The sequence below is a fragment of the Hippoglossus hippoglossus genome, chromosome 10 (assembly GCF_009819705.1).
Source record: "Hippoglossus hippoglossus isolate fHipHip1 chromosome 10, fHipHip1.pri, whole genome shotgun sequence".
Classification (NCBI taxonomy): Eukaryota; Metazoa; Chordata; class Actinopteri; order Pleuronectiformes; family Pleuronectidae; genus Hippoglossus; species Hippoglossus hippoglossus.
Window position 1 is genome coordinate 12,437,212 of NC_047160.1, and position 25,113 is coordinate 12,462,324.

The following is a 25,113-nucleotide window of genomic DNA, read 5'->3' on the forward strand; positions in this document are numbered from 1 at the left end:
CAGAGCAGGTTATCTGAATATTTAGTGAGTTAATCAAATCTTACACCGAGTTCAGAAAACAAACAAACAAACACACACACAGTGAGGAGTCTGTTCGGAGATGTTGCAACATCGCCCCCTAGCACCGAGGGGGTGTTGCCTCCGAGTGGCCATATTGAGAGGAGTGTGTGATGTGGAGAGCAGTTCTGCTTGAAGAAATCCTCCCTGCACACGGCCACTTGTGACGATGGCGGCCAGTGAGATGGATGCTTTCGCGGTAAGTGCGATGATTCACGATCCGGTGTTGTTCGTGTCGGGGTGGCTGTCAAACCCCGCCGGCCTGGAGGATGCAGGCGTATGTATAGAGTCTAGCTTAAGGTGGTGATGAGGAGAGATGTGTCGGGAGGGATGCAGCGGGATCACTGCGGTGGTGGTGGCGAGGAGGAGGAAGAGGAGGAAGAGGAGGCTCGTTATGTCTAATGAATGAGATGGAGGCTGAGGAGGGTTCAGCACGAGCGATGCGTCGTGCGACCATTTTGATGGAAGTGTTGCTGTGCAGCGTGAGGCAGCACAAAGCCGGAGCTTCGGCACTCCGCTGTCAGCGTGTGACAGGTGTGTGTGCTGAACACTGCACAGGACGGAGCCAAGGGCCACTCGTGTGCGTGTGTGTGTGAGAACAGGGACAGCAGGAAGCAAGAGGGCGAGTTAAGAGGATAAACATAAGTAGCAGTCAGGTGAGGGCTATTCCAGCTCCTCGAGACTCAGCGGTGCATTGCTCAGCGACTATCTCACCGTGTATCAGCCAGACATGCAATTCGTGCCAACGTGCTCATTAGGAATGCTGTCATATCTGACGTGTGTGTTAGCCTTGTGTTTACAGGCTGAGCTGCAAATGATGGGAGAGTTTGCTGAAGTAGGTTAAGGGGGGGGTGATGAGGGTACCAGCCAGCAGCTTGGATATCCTCCCACCCTGAGAAATAACATCACATAAAGAGCTCTTTGTGTGTTTGTGTGTGTGTGTTTGTGTTGTGCTGAACGCATCCTAGTCCTCATGTTGAGCCTTTTGCAAGATGCCAGCATCCCAGGGTGTTTTTGGTATGTGAGGGATGAACCCCCCCCAGGCTTGTACAAGCAGGGCAAAACACATTAGATGTAATTAGCGTTAAATATAGACAAAATTATTTAGTGTCAGCATTATATTTAAGTTCCCCATCCAGAAATACGCACGTTAAAATTAAAGTGTCAGGTTGCACAGGGAAACTTTGCATCTTTAGTTGGCGAGTGTGAAAACAGGCTTTTAGTATGAAGCTTTGCACGATAAAGGGCAAACACCAAAGTGAGTTGCAATGAGAAAAAAACATTTTTAAGTGGATGGGGACTTTAATGAACCTGGAGAGTTGTCATTGTCACACAAGTAGTGCTAAATCACTAGAAAAATACAATGCACGCAAAGTATTTTGATCTCTAACCGTTTGAATAAAATCACATCTGTTATAATTTCTGTGTTTTTAAAGTTACTAAAACATGAAATTGTTCTCTCAAACTGAAGCCTGTTAATATAGTTTATTAGATATAGATACTCCAGATGATTATTAGGATTTTATTTCTTGCGCATTTTAAGGAATCCTTACAAGACAAATTTGGTTTGTGATATTCGGACAGAAATGTTTAATAGGACGGACAATTCAGTGTGACTTCATTTGAAAAGAATGCTTTTAAGCCTGATAGTATAATGTGGGTACGAGATCCAGCAGAAGGATTTTATTAACCTTCCCATTTTATTGCTTTGCTTTGTCGTTGTTTCCTGAGATACTTCTGGTTTGAGGCTTAAATAATGAAATATTGATGATAATGTATTCTTTGTCCTGCCTGTTTCCAAATACCTCAGAGTGAAGAAAAGCGAAACCTGGAGCTCAGAGGCCATGTGGGCTTTGACCGTCTTCCAGATCAGCTGGTCAGCAGATCAGTCGCTCAGGGGTTTTGCTTCAACATCCTCTGTGTAGGTACGTTGAAGAGTCGAGGGACTTTCGTGATCATTGCTCTGGACATGACATGCATTCATTGTGATTGCTGCACAAACGCATTGCATGCTCTTCTCTGTATCTTGGCGTGTCATTATTATCTTCTCCCTAGGCGAGACAGGGATAGGCAAGTCAACGCTGATGAACACTCTTTTCAATACGACATTCGAAAACGAGGAAGCCAGCCACTATGAGAGCGATGTGCATCTACGCCCACAGACGTACGATCTGCAGGAGAGCAATGTCAACCTCAAGCTGACCATCGTGCACACTGTCGGGTTTGGAGACCAGATCAACAAAGATGAAAGGTACTTATTCTTTTAGATGTTTGTTTATCAATTCGTTAGGGTGTCCATTCTGATAACTATGAGGATTTCTTCTCAGCTTCAGCTATTAATCATTTCTCCCTCTTGCTCTGGAAGTTCCGCCAACACCCTTACACAATATGGAATTGAGAGATAGATCTGCCCGGCTGTTGGCATGTGAATTTGGAGGCGAAGAAAAGGAATAAGGGAATGACTGGTGGAACGAATTCAATCTCAATAGACATTTGAGTGCTCCAACAGCAGCATAAAAGGCTGTAGGATTCTTGGCTGTGGGATTTTAGTGTGTGAATTTGTAACCAGGATACTACACGTCTTTTTGACAACAAAACCCAATTCAAAGTTTAATGTTCATAAAAGTTAGCACAAAATAACAATGCTTATTTTTTTTTTTTTGCAGCTATAAACCGATTCTTGAGTATATTGACACCCAGTTTGAAAAGTATCTTGAGGAAGAGCTGAAAATCAAGCGTTCCCTCTTCAACTACCACGACACAAGAATCCACATCTGCCTGTATTTCATTGCTCCCAACGGCCACTCCCTGAAGTCTCTGGATCTCGTCACAATGAAGAAACTGGACAGCAAGGTAACCATGCACAGTGTCCTGCACTGTGTGCTTTCAAGAGTTCATTTGACTCATTTTCTAGTCTGTTACTATAATATTATGTTTCTCCATGCAGGTGAACATCATCCCTGTCATTGCAAAGGCAGACACAGTTTCCAAGAGTGAACTGGATAAATTAAAGATCAAGATCATGAGCGAGCTGGTCAGCAACGGAGTTCAGATTTATCAGTTCCCCACAGAGGATGAGGCCGTTGCAGAGATCAACTCCTCCATGAATGTAAGTCCTAGAAATAAAACCACATATACAATGCAAAACATAGTATATGTTATATATATATGTTGTACGTGATTGTTGTTATAACAGTAGGAATATTCAGTTTTTGGCTGTCGGTCACATAAGGAGACAGATTACAAGTTAATGTTTATTCTCACTTTCCCCCACCACTGTTCTCTCTTTTAGCCTCTACCTATCTTTACCGCCGCCATAGAGGTTATGTTTTCATCTGCGTTTGTTTGTTATTTAGAAGGATTAAGCAAAAACTACTGCACGGATTACAACAAAAAGGTGGGAGAAAAGGTGCGGCATGGGTCAGGAAAGAACCCATTAAATTTTGGTGCAGATCCGTGCAGGGCGGATTTCTCAGAAAGTTATTATTGGATCTTGGTGAGAAAAATCTGAGAGTGTCTTCAATGTGGTGCAGATCCAAATAAAAATCTGGATCTAGTGAATTTAAATGTGCTTTCACAAGTGGACTGCTGGGCCTGGGCAGAGGAATCACTCTGCTTCTGAATCACTGCCCACATATCTGGATCAGTGTTTTTTCAGCATTCTACATAGAGAAATATGATAATATAATGGTAGTAATTCTAGTAGAACTCAGCTGACCCCTCCACAAAATGTTTTGGAAATCATTAAGTAGCTTTTGATAACCCTGCAAACTAACAAACGGGCGCAGACGAAAACATAACTCCATGGCGCGGGTTGTATTGTGTCAGTCAGAGTATCATGAATATCATTTAATGATTGTTACAGCAAAGTTGGAGATTGCATAGCACAATAAAAGCCAAACTTTGAATCCATACATGTTGTAATAAAAAAAATTTGATCTTGCATATGAAAGAAGATCTATAATTTTAACCACACTGTATTATTGCTTTATGTTTCAGACACATCTTCCCTTCGCTATGGTTGGAAGTGTAGAAGACGTTAAAGTAGGAAATAAGATGGTGAAAGCGAGACTGTACCCCTGGGGAATAGTACAGGGTGAGTCCACTGATTTGATTTGACAAGCATCATTAAATTCTCTCAGACAGTAGAGCTAATTAGTCCGACGCCTGCTGCTGAACTATTATTAGTTTTCCAGATAAGATGTAATATAATTATATCATTATATATATAATTATCCTGATTCTCTTTCTTACAAGCGCAGTAAACTCAGAGTTGACAATTAAGATTTTCAGTAAAAGCAAAAAGGTTAAATAACCAAGCCTTTTCTCTTCTTTTCCAGTGGAGAATGAAAACCACTGTGACTTTGTGAAGCTGAGGGAGATGCTGCTGCGTGTGAACATGGAGGATCTCCGTGATCAAACGCACGCTCGGCACTATGAACTCTACCGTCGCTGCAAGCTGGAAGAGATGGGCTTCAAGGACACAGGCCCTGACAGCCAGTCCTTCAGGTGAATTCAGGCATAATGCTGTTGAAATGCATTTGGGCGATTTACCTCAGTGGAGAGGCCACAATGGCTGATAAATTAATATTTCTTAACAGCACATTGAAATCCATGTTTATGTAACTTGGCGAGATGTAAATGAATTCATTCAGATTACATTCCTGTAGGGTAACTTAGGTCAATGTATCACATTCATGTCCTGATTGACCATATCTGTGTTCTGTGTCCACAGAAATTAAAACAAAAAAATGTACCTTTATTTTATGTTGGAAATAGAGATGAAATGGTAGGGAAATTTTGTATCACAAATGACCCAAATGATCAGTATTATCATGTGAAATGTTCACAAAGTACTGATACACAAACTAAAGTAATTTTACCAAGATTTATATCTTATTTATTATCAACAAAAATCATGATAATATTTTCATTATTCATTGGAGCGGAGGAGACAACATTGACCCTAAACATCATCAGAGACAGGACAAAATATCAGCCTTTGTTAAACGCATGCAATTTTGAGACAGTGGATGATGCTAGATACACCCGGAGCACTAGCAGCTCTGCTGGTGTTACAGCCGTCTAGTCTACTACTACTTACTAGTCCTGTTCCTAAATGGCTTCAGATTGAATTGAACGTTTCCATCCTTTCGATCATCAGCCTTCAGGAGACATACGAAGCCAAGAGGAAGGAGTTCATTGTGGAGCTGCAGCGCAAAGAGGAAGAAATGAGGCAGATGTTTGTCAGCAAAGTGAAGGAGACAGAAGCGGAGCTGAAAGAAAAGGAAAAAGAGGTGAGGACTGACATCATGAAATAAAATTGATGAAAACACACCACGACTGGTTTGTCTCACATTGTGCACTGTCCCATCATTATCGTCATCATCTCTAGCTTCATGAGAGGTTCGAGCAGCTCAAGCGGATGCACCAGGATGAAAAGAAGAATCTGGAAGAGAAAAGACGGGAACTGGAGGAAGAGATGAACGCCTTCAACAGAAGAAAGGTTGCAGCTGAGACGCTGATGGGACAGGCACTGCAGGGCTGCTCACAACAGCCGTTCAAGAAGGACAAGGACAAGAAGAAGTAAGTCTGCTTTTCTGTATGTGTTTGATTTGCATTGCTGCTCAACTGGTTTCTTTGGGGATTTAAAAGCAAGTGTTAATACTGCAAACAAAGTTAATCACAATGATCTCTCAAGCAGGTCAAGGATAACCTGTTATTTGTCACACAAACATTATATTCATGTTGGCTCAGAAACTGATACAGGCACAGATTCAGACTGACACTGTGTGCCCAGACACAGTAAGAAGGCTCACAGCTTGCATGACACTGCCTGATGCTTGCGTCTCTGCAGGCTGACCTGGCAGACTGTATCTCAGGCAGGGGCACTTCTGTTTACGTTTAACTGGTCACACTAATGCTCAGGCAGATCGTGCTCAGACACCCCACATTGAATCATAGTCATTTCTGCAGGTGGAGACATTAACTATCAGGATTAATTTAGTTATATAGACCCAAATATACACAAACACAGAAGCCTGGTTAAGTTTTCACTGGCTTCAAGGGCCTTTACACAGTAAGTGAAAATATGAATGTGGCCAGTGTAATGGCACGCTGAGCTCAAGATGTAATTTCAACTCTGTATTTATATCTACTTCTCAAATGCTGCAGCCAGTGATCCATTGGCTACAATATACAAGCTAGTTTTAGACCCAGAAGTTAATTGTTACGGTAGAGAATAGATTTGTATTGGATAATGCAAGTGTCAAAAACTTTTAAACCCACTGCTGCCTTATTTCATTCTGAATGTCCATGGATATTTAGATATAATGTCTTTTAAACAATGAATCAGTGTTAGAAGAATACACTGAAATTCTCTCTAACATGTTTTTAATATGGAGCTGAAAACCTTTATGTTTAGGGGTTGAAAGTACTGGGGAACACATTTGCGTAAATTGCAAGTTTAAGAGAAGTCTTTGCTCAGTTTACAATGATTGATTGTCTTTCACATCTTCATATCTTTTGTCCACACTTAATGATTATAAACTGGATTAAATGTGTTTGTTCTAATAAAACAAAGATGTGTTGCGTTTTCCAACATGCAACTTAAACAGGAAGCTAAAATCTCCATGAATGTTGAAGTTGCCCCTCACACTTAATACAACAGAAATGTCTAGTTGGACCCCTCAACCTCTCCAGATGACATTTTTTGACAGAAAATGGATGCTTAAAGAAGTTACAACACTGTTACATTCCTGTCTTTCATTTTTTCTATTGATTTCTACCATACTTCAAATCCTGCTTTTTTTTTCTTTATTCCATATGTTGTCTTATTTCTTTTCCCCTTTCAGTTGAATTATGGATCAAACATCCAGGAATGTGTCCACCGTCAGCATGGGAAAAACAGGCTGTTATAACTTACTGACACTGTATGTGTGGACTCAATGACACAGTGACGGTGCACGTATGTGAGCCTGAATAATGGGGTGGCTCTAAGCCACTGTGTACTTTTGGATCAAAAAGGTAGCTTTGCTCAGTGTGTTTAATTTGTTCCTGGTGCTGACTCTGCGGGACACATGATAACAAATCTGTGGACTGTTTTCATAAGATGAAGCGTGTGATTTTTCATTTTCTGTCCATGAATGTGTCCAAATTCTGAAGTCTATATTTCTCAGACACTGAAAGCACTTCATAGATTCAGGAGACTGAGTCAGAATCTCTTTTTGTAATAGATAATGTTTGATAGTGGATATAAAAATACTGATGGTTGATCTTTTTAATTGTTGGTAGTTAGATGATTAGGTAAGATAATTGAATCATCTAACCACCACTCATTGCATTGTTATAAAACTGAGAAAATAATTGAATTTTTGTACAGTGAGTCTGGAAACCAGCAAATATTTTGCCTTCATTACAATAAAAAATTATGATTGAAAACACAAATAGAGGATCAGTTTATCTCTATGTCAGCAGAACCCAAACCCCTTTAGTTCTTTCAGTCCTCACTTCCCATCACATCAGTCATTTGTATGATTCATATTGTACCTACTGTCATCTCCCAAACATGGTTTATGATCCTTTTGGTTTATTAACAGTGTTTCTGTCTGAGTCATTTAATTCTAGCTTCAGTTTTGCTTTTGACTTCAGTCGGTGGTAATAAACAGGATAAATAACAAAATGCTGATTTAACTATCATTTGCACTAAATCTCAGTTGTAAATAAATTGTGCTGTTAATTAATCTATAGACTTGCTTGTTCATTGAAATGTTTTTTCTTTCCTTTCCATAGCTTCTTTAGTCTTCCATCTGCCTGCTCCTTAACCTCAGGAAGGAATTTGAATTAGAAGATTTTCTACCACAGCAAAATGATCACAGACTAACAATGAAGTGTATTATTTTCACAATGTGAAATAACAAGTTTTATAGAAATGCACTTAACATCCCTGGAGGTGAGTCAGTCTGCAGTCTTCCCTGTCTACTAAACTCTCCTTGAAACTTTTAAGCAGTGCTCTGTAGCATGGTCTCCGCATGGCTCTTAACCTTCATTCCCATGATGATTAAAACGTCGTCATAGCCAAACTTTCCGTTTTTGTACTAAATGTGCTACCTTCTCTAATCTGCCATGTTTTGCTTGTAGTTTTTGACTGAGGACAGTTTACACTGTGAAGTATAAAGTATACTATAAAGTGACGTAGAATTGCTGTTAAAGGTTGTACAGATTGAGCATTATATTATGATTTACATGCACTTTAAATCAATCATAGTACAAATATATTTACTCATTATAAAAGGTACATTATCATGTTTACATGTCAAACCCTTATTTTGTGTCTGAAAGATGTAGCTGGGAGTATTTCTTAGTTTCAGACTTGTATGTAATGCTGTTACATTAAATAAGCCTAGATGTAGACCAATTCAGGATTAAACCTGTCAGTAAATCTGTATGGTGGGTGTGAGTGGGCCCACGACAAGATTTGTATATCCTTGGTTAATAAAGAGTTACTTTATTGAAAATGTGTGTTGTTCTCTCTATAACCGCTCCCATAGACAGAGAAGAAAACATGTTGTTGTAACCTGTGGTCTCAGCACTTTCCAGATTGTTCCAGAAACCTGCCAGTGGATGTCCCTTTTTAAAAAGAAGAGGCAGCTTTGCGTGTTAATGCTTGCTCAATATATAAAGTCAGTGAATTTCATTTAGAAGAAATCCTAAAGTTTTACATAAAAATAACACATTTGCTGTTTTTTCTGATTTGTTGTAAAGATGCATCTTTTCATAGCCTTTATTTTATCAATTGCTAGAGTAAGAAGCTCGATAGTGTTTAAATCGTATCTATATTGTCACTTTATGGAAGTACAAGTAAACCTCGCTTCATTAATTTATCATCATTTTATTTCATGATTAATCAAAAAACAACATAGTCCCGCCTCCCTAACAGTGATTGGTCCTCCTTTTTGTGAAGGGCGGGCTTTAATCGAGAATGCCTGTAAATGTAGCCAATTGTCATTCAGCAGCATGAGCGTCATTGGTGGTGTGACCAATGACGGCTCACAATGTTAGGACATGGGCATGGTTTTATGGCAACGTTTGTACGTCAGCTGCCCTTTTCCCCGTCGCCTCACGCCAAGGGTAGGGGGGTGTGCAGAGGCAGAAACAATCCTCCGCTTAAAACTTTCTTTAATCAAAGTTCATACCTACATTTTTGTGTGTTTTAAACTTATTTTTACTCGCTTGTTTGAAACGCGTGGAGGTTTTTTTTCCCCACCGTTGATTTTCCATAATATTTAAGGCAGCGTAACTCGAGACAAGGTAAGTTCACTATTCTTTCTTCTCTCTCCCGTTAACCAACATGTTTAACTTTTAATGACATCAGGCAAGTCTATGACCTCATGTCACGGTGTTGCGTGTGTGTCGGGGTCAGTAGCATGTAACACACTAGCTTTACTCTCTGAACAGTGGAAACTGATAGCCAGCGTTAGCAGCTGTAGCTAACAGCTACGTCCTTTACGTTAAAATTAGTTTGACCTTTTTCCTCCGCCGTCATTGGGTGTAACGGTAAACAGACACCGTCCCTACAGTGTCGTGGGTTCGAGTTCCAGTCCCGGTTTCATAGTGTAACGGGTGTAAACTCCCTGGGGTTTGTTGTCAAGCGTTAGCTCTCCATTAGTGTGTGCGGCAGGGACATGTCCCGACATGACTCTGGTTACCCTGTTACGCTCACGACCTGAAGCCTAATGCGGTGACCCGGTGTCATAAAGCTGCTCAAACAGGACACGATCATTTGGCTTTATACCCCGACCTGAATATGTTCACACATTATAACAGATAGTGGTGATCTTTGTGGCCTCTGTTGTGTGTGTCCGTGTGTGTGTGTGTGTGTGTGTGTGTCGGTGTGTGTTTCCACAGCCGGTCTCGTCCAGTTCAATGGCAGCTGCTGTGAAAAAGCCTTGATCAGGATAACATGCATATTTGAAAGCAGTGCATGTCTCAGCCACTCCTGCGCAATCAGATCTATTCTTATTACATTTACATTAAGTACAACATACATTGATTTTAAATTCTAAACCATTTCTATTAAAATACAATTGGATAATGTAACACCCCTGTATTTGATCCGAATATTTCCCCTCATTGGTCTGAGCTATAAATGATATTGGTAGAAGACTTATTGATAAATGTATATTAAAGGTTAGATATTTACTCGGATTTAGTGATCTTGAAAGAACATGTCTGCTCTTGGATCACAGTTATCATTTAATTCACTGTGTTACAGGCATTTTGTATCTGTTTCTTGTATTTTTTCCCCTCTAGAGACCATATTACCCAATACAGTGTCTTGTTAAACTCCCCATAAGGTTTTTAAGTGAATAATCAACTTAAAGTTTAATCTTTAGTATATGTAGCTATAATCTATGATTGCTAAATATTACATACATTTTTATAGTCACACAATCAGCATGGTCACTTAACTAGTCCTGAGAAATCTGATAAAATATAGTAGAAATTACCAGAAGAGTGCATATCTCTGCCAAGGCTCAACAGTCCCCTTATGAAACCACATTTAAATTGACGAGATATGGATTGTTATTTGGATCTGCACCAAATTGTACACACTCATAAATCAGTCCCCTAAACATGGCTGATTAAAAAAATAATAATAATCTAAATCCATGAATTATTCTCTGAGAAATCAATGAACATGTGAAAAAATGACACCTCTAGCATTGTTGAATAAAGTTAAAAAAATCCTGGATGGGTTCTTCCCTGATTCATACATATAATAGCGACATGCTAGTGATTAAGTTTGATTTATTCAGTATTATTGAGCTCTACTTTCTTTTCTGCACAGATGATTGACACAGTAACAGGACCTGGAACACAACCCTTTGCCGTTCAGCTGAAGGCTCTAACAGATCTAGAGGGCCGATACCAACCAAAGCTGAGCGGCTTGAGGCTCATTGATTGCGCCCAGGACAACGGCCTCAGGATGACCGCCAGACTCCGGGAGCTGGAGGTGAAGGACCTGCTCTCTCTGACCAGGTTCTTTGGTTTCAGCTCAGATAGCTTCTCACTGGCCATCAGCATACTGGATCGATTCCTATCAGTAATGAAGGTTTGTACACAGCAAAGATCATTTTTATCTTTTTGCTTGACTATATTTGTTATAAAAAATTTCTCTTAATCTTATTTTCTCTTGTGCTCTACAGATTCAGCCAAAACACCTGTCCTGTGTGGGCCTGTGCTGCTTCTATATTGCTGTGAAGTCCTCTGAAGAGGAAAAGAACCTGCCTCTGGCCAATGAACTGATCCGCATCAGTCAGAATCGCTTCACAGTGTCTGACATGATGAGGATGGAGAAGATCATCATGGAGAAGCTCTACTGGAAGGTGAAGGCCCCCACAGCGCTCCGCTTCCTCCGCCTCTTTCACAGCCACATCCAGGAGCAGCTCGACGCTGAGAGGTAAGGACGGATGGTCACATCAACCTGCAGGGCTGAACCGTGACTCAACAAGATTATGTTTACGCTACTAAAATGTGTCTTCTCATATTTGGCTTTGAAGTGAACACTAGCCAGAAATATTCTAAGGCTAACAGGCACAGTCCTACTTTAAATCATGAAGATTATTCAGACATGATACATAAAAAAACAGTGTTGTACTTAATTTAAAATCAGTCTTATTGTCGTTTTTGATTTCACTAGAGCAGACATATCTAATCTAGTGGCCTCTGCCTCATATCATTTTAGATATAAGTTGGAGTCTTGACACTAACAGAATTTTCCCTTTTCCAGCAAGAAGATCCTGAGTCTTGAGAGACTGGAAGCTCAGCTAAAAGCTTGTCACTGCTCATTTGTCTTCTCTAAAATAAAGGTAGGCTAAAATAACCGGTCTCTCAACATTTTAAGATGGCCTGTTTGCAGTCTAATATTTTATTTCTTATGTTCAAGGAATTAGTTCTATCCAGCAGCTTCACTTTGCTAACAATTTGACACGATAAACAAAACCGCTAAAGTATAAAGTAGGTCATCTCAAACTGTTGTCAGATGGTGTCATGTTTTCTGGGCTGGTTTTCTCAGACAAACCTGGTGCCTGTGTTGACAGTTTTTGGTTTTTAAGAATGTCTTCTCTCTTTATCTGCAGCCATCTCTGCTTGCCATGGCTCTGCTGTGTTATGAGGCCCAGGAACAACACGACCCTGAGGACACTGACAAAATATCAGAGGCCCTGAAAGGTCTGCAGCAGCAGCTGAAAGTAAGCACCAACTATTTTCATAAACATGCCTCTGTGCTGCACAAAACAACTTAGAGGTAATAGCGATACAGCTCAGATGTGCTGCCACAATTGAGTTTTTTTGTGTGTATTGCTTCTGTGCAGATCAGAGATGGGGACCTGGTTTGTGTGCGGGAGTTGGTTGGGAAATGTCTGGCTGAATACGCCACCACCAAGTGCTCCAAACCGACCACCCAGAGACTTCGCTGGACCATCTCGGGTAGAACTGCCCGTCAGCTGAAGCATAGCTACTACAAGATCGCTCATCTTCCCACCATACCCGAATCAGCTTATTAAAACCTGGGGGTACAGATGGGTGACCTTACATGGGGAGAAAATATACAACAAATTGTCTTGCTCAGATTGAATGTAACTTTGTGGTGTCTTGCTGTAAGGTCACCCATGTACTACACCTATTATTTTCCTTACAGATCTTCATCGCTGATGGTGGATTTCTTTAAGGAAAAGTTTTCCTCAAGTTTGTAATCATGCAGAAATGAAATGCACAATATTCATCTTCCCGTAGAACTTAGAGTAATGCCCTGTCAAAGGTTTTCCTAATGCAGGACATTAGTCTGAAGTATTACTTTCTTGATTTGAGTTTTCTTGCACACGTGTATAGTATGTTCTTGTTTTAATCCGTACCAAGATGTTTGGCCTTTCCTGGAACGGGTTGCTGGTTTTAAGCAATTAAGTATAGAACCACCTAGGTCCTCAGTCCACCATGTGGAAGAGGAGGGAGAAGGATTTTGCGAACAGCAAAAATGGAACCAAGAAATCGGGCCCAAAATCCTTAACTCCCACCCTAGGTTGCTAAACTGTCCTAAATGCACACTCCTACCCAAGGTGATTTTTTTGTTTTTTACGTTCACAGCGAAGGGAACTCTGGTTTTCGCCAGTGAATAGAGGCTAGTGACATTCCTGTCACAAACGGCTAAAAGTACTATTTGAGCCGTAATGTTAGCAGAGGTTGCAGATTAGTTGTTTTCACCAATTCTTAATTTGTGGACACAAACAAGTGTATTGATGATTTCAGTTGTCAATTATACAGAGAACACTAAAAAAAATGGGTTGTTGCAGTGGAAATGTGGATTGGAATTCGTATTGACTTTTCTTTGCCAGTTTCCCTGTTTAGTATAAGTTTCTTTTAGTGAGAAATTAAATGTGTTCTCAAATTCAAAATTGCTTATTGAATACAACATCTGGTTAACCAATGTACTTGTACCTTTCAATAAAACTTTATTGAAAAGCTATTGCTGTTAGTCTCTTCATTGAAAGATTATCATTCTCAAAGGCTTTTTACAAACAGATCCAACATATCAATCAGCTGTTTTACCCCATACACATTGCAACTTGCCAAATTTGGCCCAAAAAAATCTGTTCTCCGTTGCGAAAGAGGCAGAAGAAACAAAGGAAAACTTGCTTTTTCAAACAATTCTGTCTTGTTGACAGCTCGATGTGAGAGTACTTCTGAAAGCAAAACTTCTGGCTTCATGTAGCAGACAGTCTGATGGATCCACTGTCAGATGTCCTGTAGTGTTTAAGTGTGAAATGTTTTTGACATCACAGTGAGGGTCACTTCTGTAAACTGGAAAAGTCAGGACCACCGCCAGCAAAATTCCCAGAGATCTCTGCACCGCTGAAGTCGAATCCAGGATTCTGGCAAAACGTAGAGGATAAGTATTAAATTACCAGGAAGCCTGTTTCCATTCAGTACCAGCATACATGTTTCATTCATTTGACAAATTTAGGCTGAATATGTAATTGAATCTGAGAATTCATGGCCCATTTTTCTTAAACCTACTTCAAAATCAGTTTAATAAGTACAAATGGTTAAAAAAAACACCATTACTTTGTTCCGCTGGATACATAAATCACATCAGTGAAATAAACATTTTTAGTAACTGTTAAATGTGGTGTTACCTCTCCTGTCTCATTCCATATACACTGTAAACAATGGCTTTAGAAAGCATTAATACACCATTTACCAGAACTCAAAATGAGTTGTCAGACAAGAATAAGAACTAGTGTGTTACCAGATTGTGAAAACTGTTTGAATCATTAGACCACTTATTTCTTAAAAAGAACTGTAGACAATCTGGATTTTAATCCATTTATTAGCATCTTATTAACACAACTGCAGATTTAATGATCAAAACCCAAAGTGATATTTCACATCCTGGCAACCCTAAATATGTCTTCTGGTGACTTATATCCTATTTAAACCTTTGTAAATTTGTTGAAAACCCAATTTTTTAAACTTAAATAATGGGTGGCTTACAACAAAGTAGTACCAACCAGACTAACAATGCGGTGGCAATATGGCATATGTAGAGTAAGACAGGTGTACAGTTGATAACTAAGAAAACGGACTTTGCACCAAACACCATGACCCTTCAAATAGCACGACATCAAACTAACCTCCCGCTGGAACCTCTCCAGTGTGAGCTTCCTCTGCATCTGGTCCTGGACCCAGGCGTTTGCACAGTACTCCCCCTCCAGCAGAGAGGACCAGCAGTTCCCCGCCTCTCTGTTGGTCTTCATCAGAATGATACGGATGAGACACCTGTCCTCTGAAGATGGGAAAACAGACAAAACATGAAAGGAGATAAACGTGTAGCTTTTCTCAATTGATGTCGGAGTACAGTTCTTAAAGGTATGCAACTCACCTAGTGTCCATGTTGCCTCATCAGACACGGTTATGTCAAACAACTTTCCCTGGGAGAGCAGGAAAAAGAGTGTGAGGTTAATGTACGTGTTCTCAGTCAAGCTTGATATAAAGTAGTGATTTCACTTTACAGTAGGACCCAATGTAAGAGGGATCACTATGAGTTGGGTTTAACTTAAGTCCAACTTTGACCATTACTTCCTTTACTCTTTTCCTTGCATGATACTAATCTGTCCCAGGTGGAATATGAAGAAAGGACTCATAACTGCTTGAGTTTTGCAAAGAATGGAGAAGAAACTGATTTTAAGTCTGCCCAACAGATCATTTTTGACATTCAGATTTGAATTCATCCATTCAGGGAATGAACAGGTATGATTCCAAACCAGGGCCTATTTTTTGTTCGATTAAATTCAGGAATTCTTTTGTATAAAAATCTTTCGCTTTCAGATTATATTTTGTCAGTTTCAAACTTTTGGCCAGGGTCTGGCTACACTTGTTTTTAATTTGAAAACATTGTTGTATTTGTCAAAGATCCAAATCTGAACTTGCAGTTTCCAAATTTTGTCTTTGAATTATAATTCATTTATTCCAAATAACCAAACAATTGGCCCGATTTGACTCCATGCTCAGTTGGACCAGCCAACAGCAATAGAGTGATGATGCAAGAAGCGTTTACAGTGAGTCAGCATGTACAGTACTATATCCTGGAACTAACTAACTTAAAAAGTATTAATATAAGTAATCTCACTAACTTTTCCTGATTTAACATGACATAATATCAGATGCTGCTCAAATCAACAACAAAACAAGTACTTCCACTCTCAGAGTATAATTCTAAAACACCCACAGTTAGCTGACATGTTTAGATCAGGGCTTCTTCGTCATTTTAATCACAGTTATTTACTAAAAACCCGAAGGCAGAAAATGTAAACAACACCTGCTTAGTTTAGATCACACATCGTTTTACTACCTTGAATATTTCCTGTCCTTTCACTTGCAGCTCGATGTCTCTGGATCCCAGGCGGCACTTGACCTCCTTGGCCCTGGTCCCTTGCGGCACTTGGACCTCGATGAACACCTCCTCCATGGTCTGGTACCAGGAGCCCCAGTCGGTCTTGCAGGGGACGACGCCGCTCCTCTCGTCGAAGTGCACCGACATGCTGCGGCTCCACTCCGGCTGACAGGTCGGCTAACCGGTCGGTTAGCTCTGCCGGCTAGCAGAGAAGTTATGCTAACAGTTTGCTGCGCAGTCAGTCTTCGCCGCTGTTTACGCACTGACGACGGAACATGGGCGACATGAAGAATAGTTTGTTTCTGTTGGTTGAGTTGAACTGGAAGCTGGAAAACATCAAGTCCAACTAATTAAAATGTAAAAGCTCAAAATATGATTCACTCATTTTGCCCCTCCAGCTCTCGAAACTTCTTCTTCTCTGCGTTGCTTCCATTTCCGATTGTAAACAACTATATGGCTGCAGCGCCATCTGCTGTCTCATAAACGGAACAGCAGTAGAAAACAACGAGAGACATATGTCAGGATTTTATTCTTAATATTATTATATTATTATTCTCATCAGTATTATAGACTGATGTGTTTTATTGACTACACGTTTTTATTTCTGCTTTATTTATCTTAATTAACACCAGAAACTAAAATAATCCAGTGTTTGTCTAAAAATGGAGCGGATTTACTAATCTGTTAATTAGATTACTGTTCTTGCCTTAGTGCCTCCTGTGTCCTCATGCACACAGACCAGCCCCTCGACACTCAAACACACCACCTGAACTGCTCTCACATTGTACTTTTATTAAGTATGAGTTGATCAGACAGTTGAATGTGAAGTTGGTGTTGAATGCGACCCAGGATGGCTGTTCTGACATTACCTTTGGTTACTTTTCTCTGCTGGATGAGGTAAGTCGTCCTCTTTATCATAACATGGGTCAGGGTACACTCAGTCTGGGAGTTTAACTTTATTTTTATTTTCTTTGCAGCCTTGGTAGTGTAAGTGCAAATGAGAAGATTTACTCAGAAAACATCACTCGCATTTTGGATCGACTTTTGGATGGCTATGACAACAGACTGCGTCCTGGATCTGGAGGTAATTTCAATATCAAATCCTGAAGCCTTTTGTTCCTGAGGCCTCGCCTCGGCACAATACAGCACGACCCTTTAAATATTTAATACAAGTACACTGTGCCGTGTTATTTTTGTGCGTCCTTTGCTGTAGCGTGCACTGTACAGCTGTTATTTATTATTGCAGGTGGTTTAACAGAGGTGAAGACAGACATCTTTGTCACCAGCTTCGGGCCTGTTTCAGATGTTGACATGGTAAGATACTGCTCCTGTGAGGAGAAGTGTATGTGCTGACTGTGGGAGACGACAGCGCTTCAGTGACCACTGAATGCCTGCTTCATGGGCAATCTGCCATGAAACCATCTAATGAGCTTTAATCTGTTTGACCAGCTCTATAACTCTATTATTGATGGCCTCTAAATCAATATGACAACATGTCAGACAGAAGAAATGGCTGAATGGATTGATTAATGATCATCTGGGATGAGTGGCATCCATCATTACCTCATCATTTCTCCCAACCTTCCACTGCAAGTCGAAATGTATCCTCAGGATTACAGATGCTGATGAATTGTGTTAACTGCATCTTAGAAGTGAGAATTTTACTGCGGCATGGTTACAGATATGATAAGATATGATAGGTTGTCACTAATATCAGATGTCCGTGCATCAGGAGTACACGATGGACATGTTCTTCCGCCAGATGTGGGTTGATGAGCGTTTGAAGTTCGAGGGCCCCTATGAGATCCTGCGGCTAAACAACCGCATGGTGGACAAGATCTGGACTCCTGATACTTTTTTCAGAAACTCCAAAAAGTCCATTTCCCATAACATGACCACACCGAACAAGCTCTTCCGCATCATGCAGAATGGGACTGTCCTCTACACAATGAGGTGATGTTTGATACTACAGTTGGTGTTTTGGTGTCTTTTTCACTGAAATGTATAACTCAGGCTGATTTCCGTGTGTCATCTTTGTGTCAGACTGACAATCAGCGCGGAGTGTCCGATGAGTCTGATCAACTTCCCCATGGACGGCCACGCCTGTCCTCTAAGATTTGGGAGCTGTAAGTATGGAACAATGACGGATGTGTTTGCAAAGAGAGGCAACTAGAATGGCACTCAGTGGACCCTAATAGATATCAGTGTTCTAAATATGTCCGATTTTTATCATCAAGATCAAGGAAAATGGTGAAAATGTCAAAAACATCTTGCAATGTTTAAGGATGGGAAAATAAAAATCCTGCATCCACCTTTTTGTCCAAATCCATACCAAAATGTATTGGCTTCTCTCTTGGCGCATGGCACCTAGTCTCATGGAATTCCATTCAGTAGTTTTTTCATAATCTTGCTCCCAAACTAACAAACAGACGGAATTGAAAACATAATAATTAAGGTAACAATAATGTCCTGTAATGTGCAGATTCATAAAAGTGACAAACAAGTGTTTTCTCAAATCTCTTTGCATTTGCAGATGCCTACACGAGGAGTGAGATAATTTTCACCTGGAAGAAGGGGCCAGTAGCATCTGTCGATTGTCCCAAAGAGTCCATGAGTCTTCTGCAGTACGACCTTGTGGGACAGACTTTGTCCAGTGAGATATTCAAATCAAATACAGGTAACACTCTTACATTTCTATTTTGCTTTGCTTTTCTCAAAAGGACGCAGTTACAGTCGCTCCAGCACTTTAAGTGCAATTAAAAGATTCTCATGAGTTGAATCTGCCAGTAGAAAGAGGTCAAATGAGTGTTTTCAAACTCTGCACTCGTGCCCATGACTCTCCCACGGCAGAGCTGATATATAGAAGCAAAGACTTCCTTGAGCAGCCGTCTAAGATGCTTAAGTGGTCAAGGCCTAATGCGTGTGGTGTGCCTTAAAAAAGAACTACAGGGTTTAAAGCCCATGAATGCACTGGCAGAGTGCAGGGAGGATGGAGTAGTGTGCATGCATGTGCATGTGCGTGTGCGTGTGCGTGTGTGTGTGCGTGTGTGTGTGTGTGTGTGTGTGTGTGTGTGTGTGTGTGTGTGTGTGTGTGTGTGTGTGTGTGCGCGCGTGCATTTTCTCCTTTCACCAGAAGAGGAAGAAGTGATCCCCTGCTGTGAACCCAGCATATTCCTGGACCAGAGAGGAAAAGAACGAGGCAGGCTCCAAAACATAGAGATGATACCCATTTAGAAAACACAGAGAGCGAGAGAGACAGCCTCGGTGTGTGTGTGTGTGTGCGTGCGTGCATGATGCAGCGTGTTTTTTGCTCTGTGAATGTCTGCATGCATGTGTTGGACGGAGCAGGGCAGTGTTACGCATAGTGACACTGCATGCTCTCCCTCTGCCCCCTCCTCACTCGCTTCTCCTTCCTCCTCTCGACTTCATCCCATTTCCAAATGTCTGCGGTGCTCCCTCCTTCTCCTTCCCCACCTCGTTTTTTTTGTCCCGTTCTCTCTCTTCCTCCTTCTTCTCTTCCCTCACATGCAGTCTCGCAGTCAGCTGCATTGTTGTTCCAGTAACAGCAGCGTTAGTATCCGTACGTCCCTCTCAGCAGCTCTTCAGTTTCAAGGGCAGGCAAGGGCATCCGCTCTGTGCTCCCCTGCTCTGTCCCTCGGGGTTGCTCTCTTCACACGTGCTGTTTATCTTGCAGGTCACTACTCTGTGCAGGTGATCCATTTCCACCTCCAGAGGAAGCTCGGTTACTACCTCATACAGACCTACATCCCCCTCATAATGGTTGTTGTGTTGTCACAAGTCTCTTTTTGGATTAACAAGGAGTCCGTCCCAGCACGTACAGTGGCTGGTATGTCCCTCTGTCCTCAATCCCACAATTAATGTTCACGAATAATATTAAAATACATCTGTGGCATGTGTCAGAGTACATTAATATGCTTGTCTTCCTCCAGGCATCACCACAGTGCTGACCATGACCACCTTGAGCATTAGCGCCCGTCAGTCACTTCCCAAAGTGGCCTACGCCACCGCCATGGATTGGTTCATTGCTGTGTGCTTTGCCTTCGTGGCATCGGCTCTGGTGGAGTTTGCGGCAGTAAACTACTTTGCCACGCTGCAGGCCAATCGTCTGAAGAGACGAAAAGCCAGACAAGACAAGCTGGAGGTGTTGGCGACCGGCAGCGACGATGACGACACAGTTTCTGTGAGTATCTAACTTTATCTTACCAATAAATCCAGAAATGCTCTGTCCGATCTCAACAACCAGACTTATTTCCAAAGGGCCCTAGGAAGTGCAGCGTCGACTGTGCAGTGTTTTGGATGAGCAAATGTGTCCTAACCCCAAGTCCACATTTATTTTAAACTGTACCTGCTGTGATGTCACTGATGATGTGAAAACAGTTGCATCATCAGTGACAGCCCAGAATGTTGGGTTTTCTTGTCAAAAGAAACCATTGCCCCATTAGGCTAGATTAATGGAGATAAAAAATATCTTGTACAGGCAAAAACATCAGTGTCAATAACGTAGGATAATAACCAGCGGAAAATTCACCGTCGTCAATAAAACACGGCGATCAGTTTATCACTTTGGATGCCAGATGTCTCTTCACATCTCTGTGCCAATTCTAAGTTTGCATGATTGCTGCACTTCCAGTTCCGATATTACTCATAAAACAACATAATTTTTTTGTAAAATAAAGTCTGTGGAAATTATGAGACCATTGTAAGAAAGAGTAATAACTGTTTTTCTGGGAGGACTATGATGTTTTTAAAAAGACATAAAAAGCAAATGAGCATATGGAATAATTTGAAATTTGGAAAAATGTAGGTCTTTTTCATTTTCTTTCAGAGAGTTAGTCAAGATGTCCAGCAGCTAGTTAGCGTATTGCACAGCTGGGCTAGTTGTCTCCCCTCTTTCCCCTTTCTCTTTATGCTAAGCTAAGATAATATAGTTTACAGACATGATGGCGGTAATCGATCTTTAATTTCGGAACTCTTTTTTGATATTAAAAGAAATCGTAGAAATTGATCTCTTATATATTTGTCAGCATTAAAAGGATGTTACAGAGGTCAGTAGAGCACATACCTCCGCCACATCCCAAAAGTCCCCTGACGCTAACTGATAAATATCTGCCACAGAACAATCAAAGAAAGTTCCTGGATCCACCCCCTGATCTGAATTAGCACCAAATTCAGTGGGTTCTTCCTTGGGTCCTGTCCTTAGTCTTATCTTGCTAAAAACCCAACAAACAAACAGAATAACAGTGTTGTAATAGTTGTATAACTGTTTTCCTAAACTTTGAGTCAAAGCAACGTGCTCAGCTTCTGCTATCACGTTAACAAGGTGTGTGATTTCCATTTAAGGCGCCATGATTTTATATACACAGAGTCGCTAATGCATTTACATAGCTAATTTACATAGCTAATGGTGAATGGAGATCCAGAGTCTCCTCCGTGTCGCAGAGAGTTTGATGCAGTGATGCTGATAATGAACACTAAGCCGGCAGCTTCCGACTCAGACTCAGAGCAAAAGAAATCAACGCTACAGATATGGAAGTCAGGGTTTTTTTCTATGCATTTCCAAGTAGTCGCCCTGTCTTTCCCGTTCTTGCCATTCAGGGCACACCACCCATTAAATAGTAATATGTGCTGTTGTAGTGCTCTCATCTCCTGCTATACGCTTTATGCTAATACAGTAAGCCACCACAGCATCCTCCTGGGATCTGTCTCACATGTAGGGCTCATGGTTAGATGCTTTAAAAATAGCCTCAGTGTGCGAGAGGAGAGCAACTCCAGCACTCCTCCCTGCATAATCTCCCAACCATCCTATGGGCATCCAGCAAACTACCTGCTGCGTTCTATAGGGACGTTGGCATGCCATTGAGAGAAAGCTCCTGTGGGAACAAATATTACTTCTAGCATTGTATGCATGACTCCATGTTAAAATGAACATGCACAGTGTGCACTTGCAGAGCAGAAACATTTCTTCCTCCCATGTTTCTCTCTCTCTCTCTCTCTTTGCACCACAAAACCCTCACTAACCCCATTTTACCCCATCCTGCTTCCCCTCCAAATCAACCCCGCCCCCCTCCCACCAGTCGGACAGCAGCCCTCGGGAAGGCCTGAAGAGGAGAAACCACTCAGTGTGCCGCAGTGAGCCGGGAGAAGCTCCGCCAGTGCCCATCTTTCTCCAGCAGGGCTCAGCTTTTCCTCAGATCCCGCAGTTGGCCGGCACCAGCCCCATCGACAAGCACGCCCGTATCCTCTTCCCCCTGACATTCGCCCTCTTCAACCTCGTCTACTGGTTCATCTACCTGGGCCAAGACAACATGGAGAGTGCCAGGTACACAAACCTCATTCAGTTATCTCTGCACATCTGTCCTGGCACTAGTTTATCGTATTTATTTTTTCATTTAAAAAAACATTACAATGAATTGAGTCTAATCAGGAATATTGTCTGTGTCCTCCATTGTGTTAGAGCACATAATGAGCCACAGAGTTGCACATTATTATGATAAGCTTGGGAACTGTAGTTTATTTCGAGTGGTTCCCACAGGCACCATCCCGCAACCATCGATACTAAATCACCATGTGTTTTAATCCACGCTGAAAATAGACCCCAACAAATGTATGATTCACTCCAGAGTAATCTTTGGTAGTGTCTGGCTGCAGTGGCCTGTCGTAAGACTTCCACTCAACTATATTTTACCTAAATATTGACCCTTTTTCTTAAGATTTATGAATTTAAGTTGGAACAAATGAGTTCCACAGGCAGATCAAGACGGTACATAAAGTATTGAGGGATGAACTTACACAGAGAAAAATGCAGAATAAAAGTAACTTTATTAGATTTTTTTTATTGAATTTAAAATAATAACAACAGTTAAAGTTGTGGACAAGTGTTATAGATATAAATATATATTGTATTTCAAATATACACAAAATATTTTTATTCTTGTAGACCGTTACATTTATTTCATAATCTTTGGGCATCCCAAACACTTACATTTGGAGCCATTGACCAAACATACATACTATGTACTATTATAATTTAAATAGTTTCCAGAATTTCTGACAAGGGACGAAGGATGTTTATGCACATTTACTTACTTAGTATGTCAAAGAGCAACAAACCTGTCTTCTCACTCATCTCTAATTATGATAGCTTCAGTGGAACAGTAACTACCCACAGCTTTTTGTCAAAGACTTTTATCCAGGCAGTAAAAACATCAATAATTTCTGATGCTGAAACAGCCCCGGGAGTTGTAGGCGAAAAAAAAAAGAGGAGAATGATGTTAGGTGGCGTTGTTGCTGCACTGACGCCAGTGCCGTGGCTTTTATCATCATCATAGATTTACAATACAAAAGGGGCTGAGGGCTCAGTTCATTTGAGCAGCAGAAATATGCATCAGGCTCTCTACCTATTTTTCTATACAAGGTTTACCTGAAGGATGGTAAAAGCCAGTTGTTTCAATGACAACACTGTGTGGACATGAGCAAAGTAAACCAGAGCTTATACTTTGTACATTAACCACGTGAAAAAAGTGACTATTCACTTTGCAGCTTATGAGTGAGCCACTTTGAACACAAAGCTCCATGTCCAAGAAAGAAAGAGAGATGCTGTGCAAAAAGACAGAGAGAGAGAGAGAGAGAGAGAGAGAGAGAGAGGGAGGGAGAGATGTGTTACATAACACTGGGGAGTGCAAATCTGCTCATCATGCTTCTCATGTTCCTGTCAGAGAATTCTTATGGTTGTTTTGTTTATAAAGGTTCTGCAGAATAATGAGAGAGACAAGATGGAGGGCATGAGAACAGCTGCATCACATCTATTCCTTTCCATATTTTCACCACGTCTCTCTCTCTATCTTTGGTACTTTTGAAGAAGGCACTGAGAGGACAGGGAGCGCGGTACGGCAGTTTGGGCTGTGCAGTATACTGCAGATACAGAGCGTGGACTCTAAATGTGGAAACAGAGGCGTCTGCATGCTCCCCTCACATTTTCTGCTGTGATGTGTTTTACTCTTGCAGAGACATGGATCTTAAAAACTGAGAGGTACTGGAAAAGGGCACGTGCAGCCGGAGAGACCTTCAGCATCCAGCCAGCCTCACCTCACCCTCATCACCCCCCCCCCCCCCCCCCCCATCTCTCTCTCCCCCCTTTCTGTGTGTGTGAACAATCTCTCAGCATTCACTCTGCTCTCGTCTGACAGAGGAAATGAATCAGAAACTCATTTATTCTCCTGCCGCACATCTATTCATTTCACAGGCTGTGACCACTGCCCACTTGTGTTCTGATCAGTAGCTGAAGAGCTGCCCTTCACGGGCCTCAATCACTTTAAACATGTACTGTACACACAACTACTTCTCAGGGCCCTGGACCGAGACAGACATCACACACATACAAGTATGCGTGACACACACACACACACACACACACACACACACACACACACACACACACACACAGACACACACAGACACACACACACACACACACACCAAGAAACACATCAAATAGAAGTGGATGATATAATCTATGATGGCTGTAACTGGTGGTGATGCAACAGTGAACCAATGCTTCCAGAAGCCTGCCCTCTACAGAAGTGCAGCTCCCACTACAACAAGATCAAAAGCAATGTAGAGGCGACTTGCATCCCGCCTTTCGGCTTCAAATAACGTACACTCCAACCTGAGGAAAATGAGTTGTGGGATGGTGTTTTTCCATCCCACCTTTGTGCAGGGGCGCTCTGATGCTGCCTTTTGCATTTTCACATCTGCTGCATGCATACACATTACGGGGAAGAGTGGGATATAAAACCTCTGACTGAGTGCTGCTGACATTAACGTTCTATTTTTGTATGGATGACACATGGCTGTTTGGCTCAGATGTTTGCATATGAAGTGTTGGATGGAGGGTCGTTCTCTTTTTAGCCACTTAACATGTCTGATAGCATGAACACAAAGGGAATAAAGTTGTTTTAAACTTGACACATGTGCGTCCAGATGTTTGACCTTGTCAGGATACAGACAAACCCATCCGCCACGTGACAATAAAACAAGCTCGGAATTTAACACTCGTCGCTGTTCTCCTCGCTCCTCGCTTTAAAAAA

General features: G+C 41.4%; 4 protein-coding genes across 6 annotated transcripts; 3 read left to right on the forward strand and 1 right to left on the reverse strand.

Moving 5' to 3' along the window:
- The first annotated feature begins 87 nt into the window (after positions 1-87).
- On the forward strand, positions 88-8,573 carry LOC117769334 (septin-8-A-like). Of its 2 annotated transcripts, none has more exons than XM_034598184.1 (10): positions 88-256; positions 1,868-1,982; positions 2,113-2,308; positions 2,724-2,910; positions 3,005-3,166; positions 4,057-4,153; positions 4,398-4,566; positions 5,222-5,354; positions 5,453-5,643; positions 7,849-8,573. In XM_034598184.1, exons 1-10 carry the CDS (start codon positions 227-229, stop codon positions 7,901-7,903), a joined length of 1,335 nt encoding a protein of 444 aa, XP_034454075.1. In that variant the 5' UTR covers positions 88-226; the 3' UTR covers positions 7,904-8,573. The 2 variants fall into 2 exon arrangements, with proteins under 2 accessions (XP_034454075.1, XP_034454076.1); XM_034598185.1 differs by having other exon boundaries at positions 136-256; positions 6,912-7,943.
- Positions 8,574-9,143: 570 nt separating this feature from the next.
- On the forward strand, positions 9,144-13,503 carry ccng1 (cyclin G1). Its single transcript, XM_034598871.1, has 6 exons — positions 9,144-9,366; positions 10,907-11,170; positions 11,265-11,518; positions 11,849-11,927; positions 12,198-12,308; positions 12,432-13,503. Exons 2-6 carry the CDS (start codon positions 10,907-10,909, stop codon positions 12,621-12,623), a joined length of 900 nt encoding a protein of 299 aa, XP_034454762.1. The 5' UTR covers positions 9,144-9,366; the 3' UTR covers positions 12,624-13,503.
- nudcd2 (NudC domain containing 2) lies at positions 13,193-16,410 on the reverse strand. The gene is made up of 4 exons (XM_034598872.1): positions 15,965-16,410; positions 14,996-15,044; positions 14,748-14,899; positions 13,193-13,985 (listed from the first exon to the last, which is right to left on the reverse strand). Exons 1-4 carry the CDS (start codon positions 16,151-16,153, stop codon positions 13,902-13,904), a joined length of 474 nt encoding a protein of 157 aa, XP_034454763.1. The 5' UTR covers positions 16,154-16,410; the 3' UTR covers positions 13,193-13,901.
- Positions 16,411-16,580: 170 nt separating this feature from the next.
- On the forward strand, positions 16,581-25,027 carry gabra6a (gamma-aminobutyric acid type A receptor subunit alpha6a). 2 transcript variants are annotated; one of them, XM_034598868.1, is made up of 10 exons: positions 16,581-16,903; positions 16,984-17,090; positions 17,253-17,320; positions 17,739-17,959; positions 18,050-18,132; positions 18,540-18,683; positions 19,701-19,853; positions 19,957-20,207; positions 22,099-22,346; positions 24,032-25,027. In XM_034598868.1, exons 1-10 carry the CDS (start codon positions 16,845-16,847, stop codon positions 24,051-24,053), a joined length of 1,356 nt encoding a protein of 451 aa, XP_034454759.1. In that variant the 5' UTR covers positions 16,581-16,844; the 3' UTR covers positions 24,054-25,027. The 2 variants fall into 2 exon arrangements, with proteins under 2 accessions (XP_034454759.1, XP_034454760.1); XM_034598869.1 differs by having other exon boundaries at positions 22,102-22,346.
- Positions 25,028-25,113: the final 86 nt, after the last annotated feature.

Bases quoted from the DNA above. Each gene is read 5' to 3' on its own strand.
- ccng1 (XM_034598871.1), top strand. From the start codon at position 10,907: ATGATTGACACAGTAACAGGACCTGGAACACAACCCTTTGCCGTTCAG. The intron at 11,519-11,848 runs GTAAGGACGGAT...TCCCTTTTCCAG, and splicing joins GAGCAGCTCGACGCTGAGAG to CAAGAAGATCCTGAGTCTTG. The intron at 12,309-12,431 runs GTAAGCACCAAC...GCTTCTGTGCAG, and splicing joins GTCTGCAGCAGCAGCTGAAA to ATCAGAGATGGGGACCTGGT.
- LOC117769334 (XM_034598184.1), top strand. From the start codon at position 227: ATGGCGGCCAGTGAGATGGATGCTTTCGCG. The intron at 3,167-4,056 runs GTAAGTCCTAGA...TTTATGTTTCAG, and splicing joins AGATCAACTCCTCCATGAAT to ACACATCTTCCCTTCGCTAT. The intron at 5,644-7,848 runs GTAAGTCTGCTT...TCCTTTCCATAG, and splicing joins AAGGACAAGGACAAGAAGAA to CTTCTTTAGTCTTCCATCTG.
- gabra6a (XM_034598868.1), top strand. From the start codon at position 16,845: ATGCGACCCAGGATGGCTGTTCTGACATTACCTTTGGTTACTTTTCTC. The intron at 18,133-18,539 runs GTAAGTATGGAA...TTGCATTTGCAG, and splicing joins TCCTCTAAGATTTGGGAGCT to ATGCCTACACGAGGAGTGAG. The intron at 22,347-24,031 runs GTACACAAACCT...TTACTCTTGCAG, and splicing joins GACAACATGGAGAGTGCCAG to AGACATGGATCTTAAAAACT.
- nudcd2 (XM_034598872.1), bottom strand. From the start codon at position 16,153: ATGTCGGTGCACTTCGACGAGAGGAGCGGCGTCGTCCCCTGCAAGACC. The intron at 14,900-14,995 runs GTGAGTTGCATA...TCCCATCTTCAG, and splicing joins TGAGGCAACATGGACACTAG to AGGACAGGTGTCTCATCCGT. The intron at 13,986-14,747 runs GTTAGTTTGATG...ACGTTTTGCCAG, and splicing joins TGGAGAGGTTCCAGCGGGAG to AATCCTGGATTCGACTTCAG.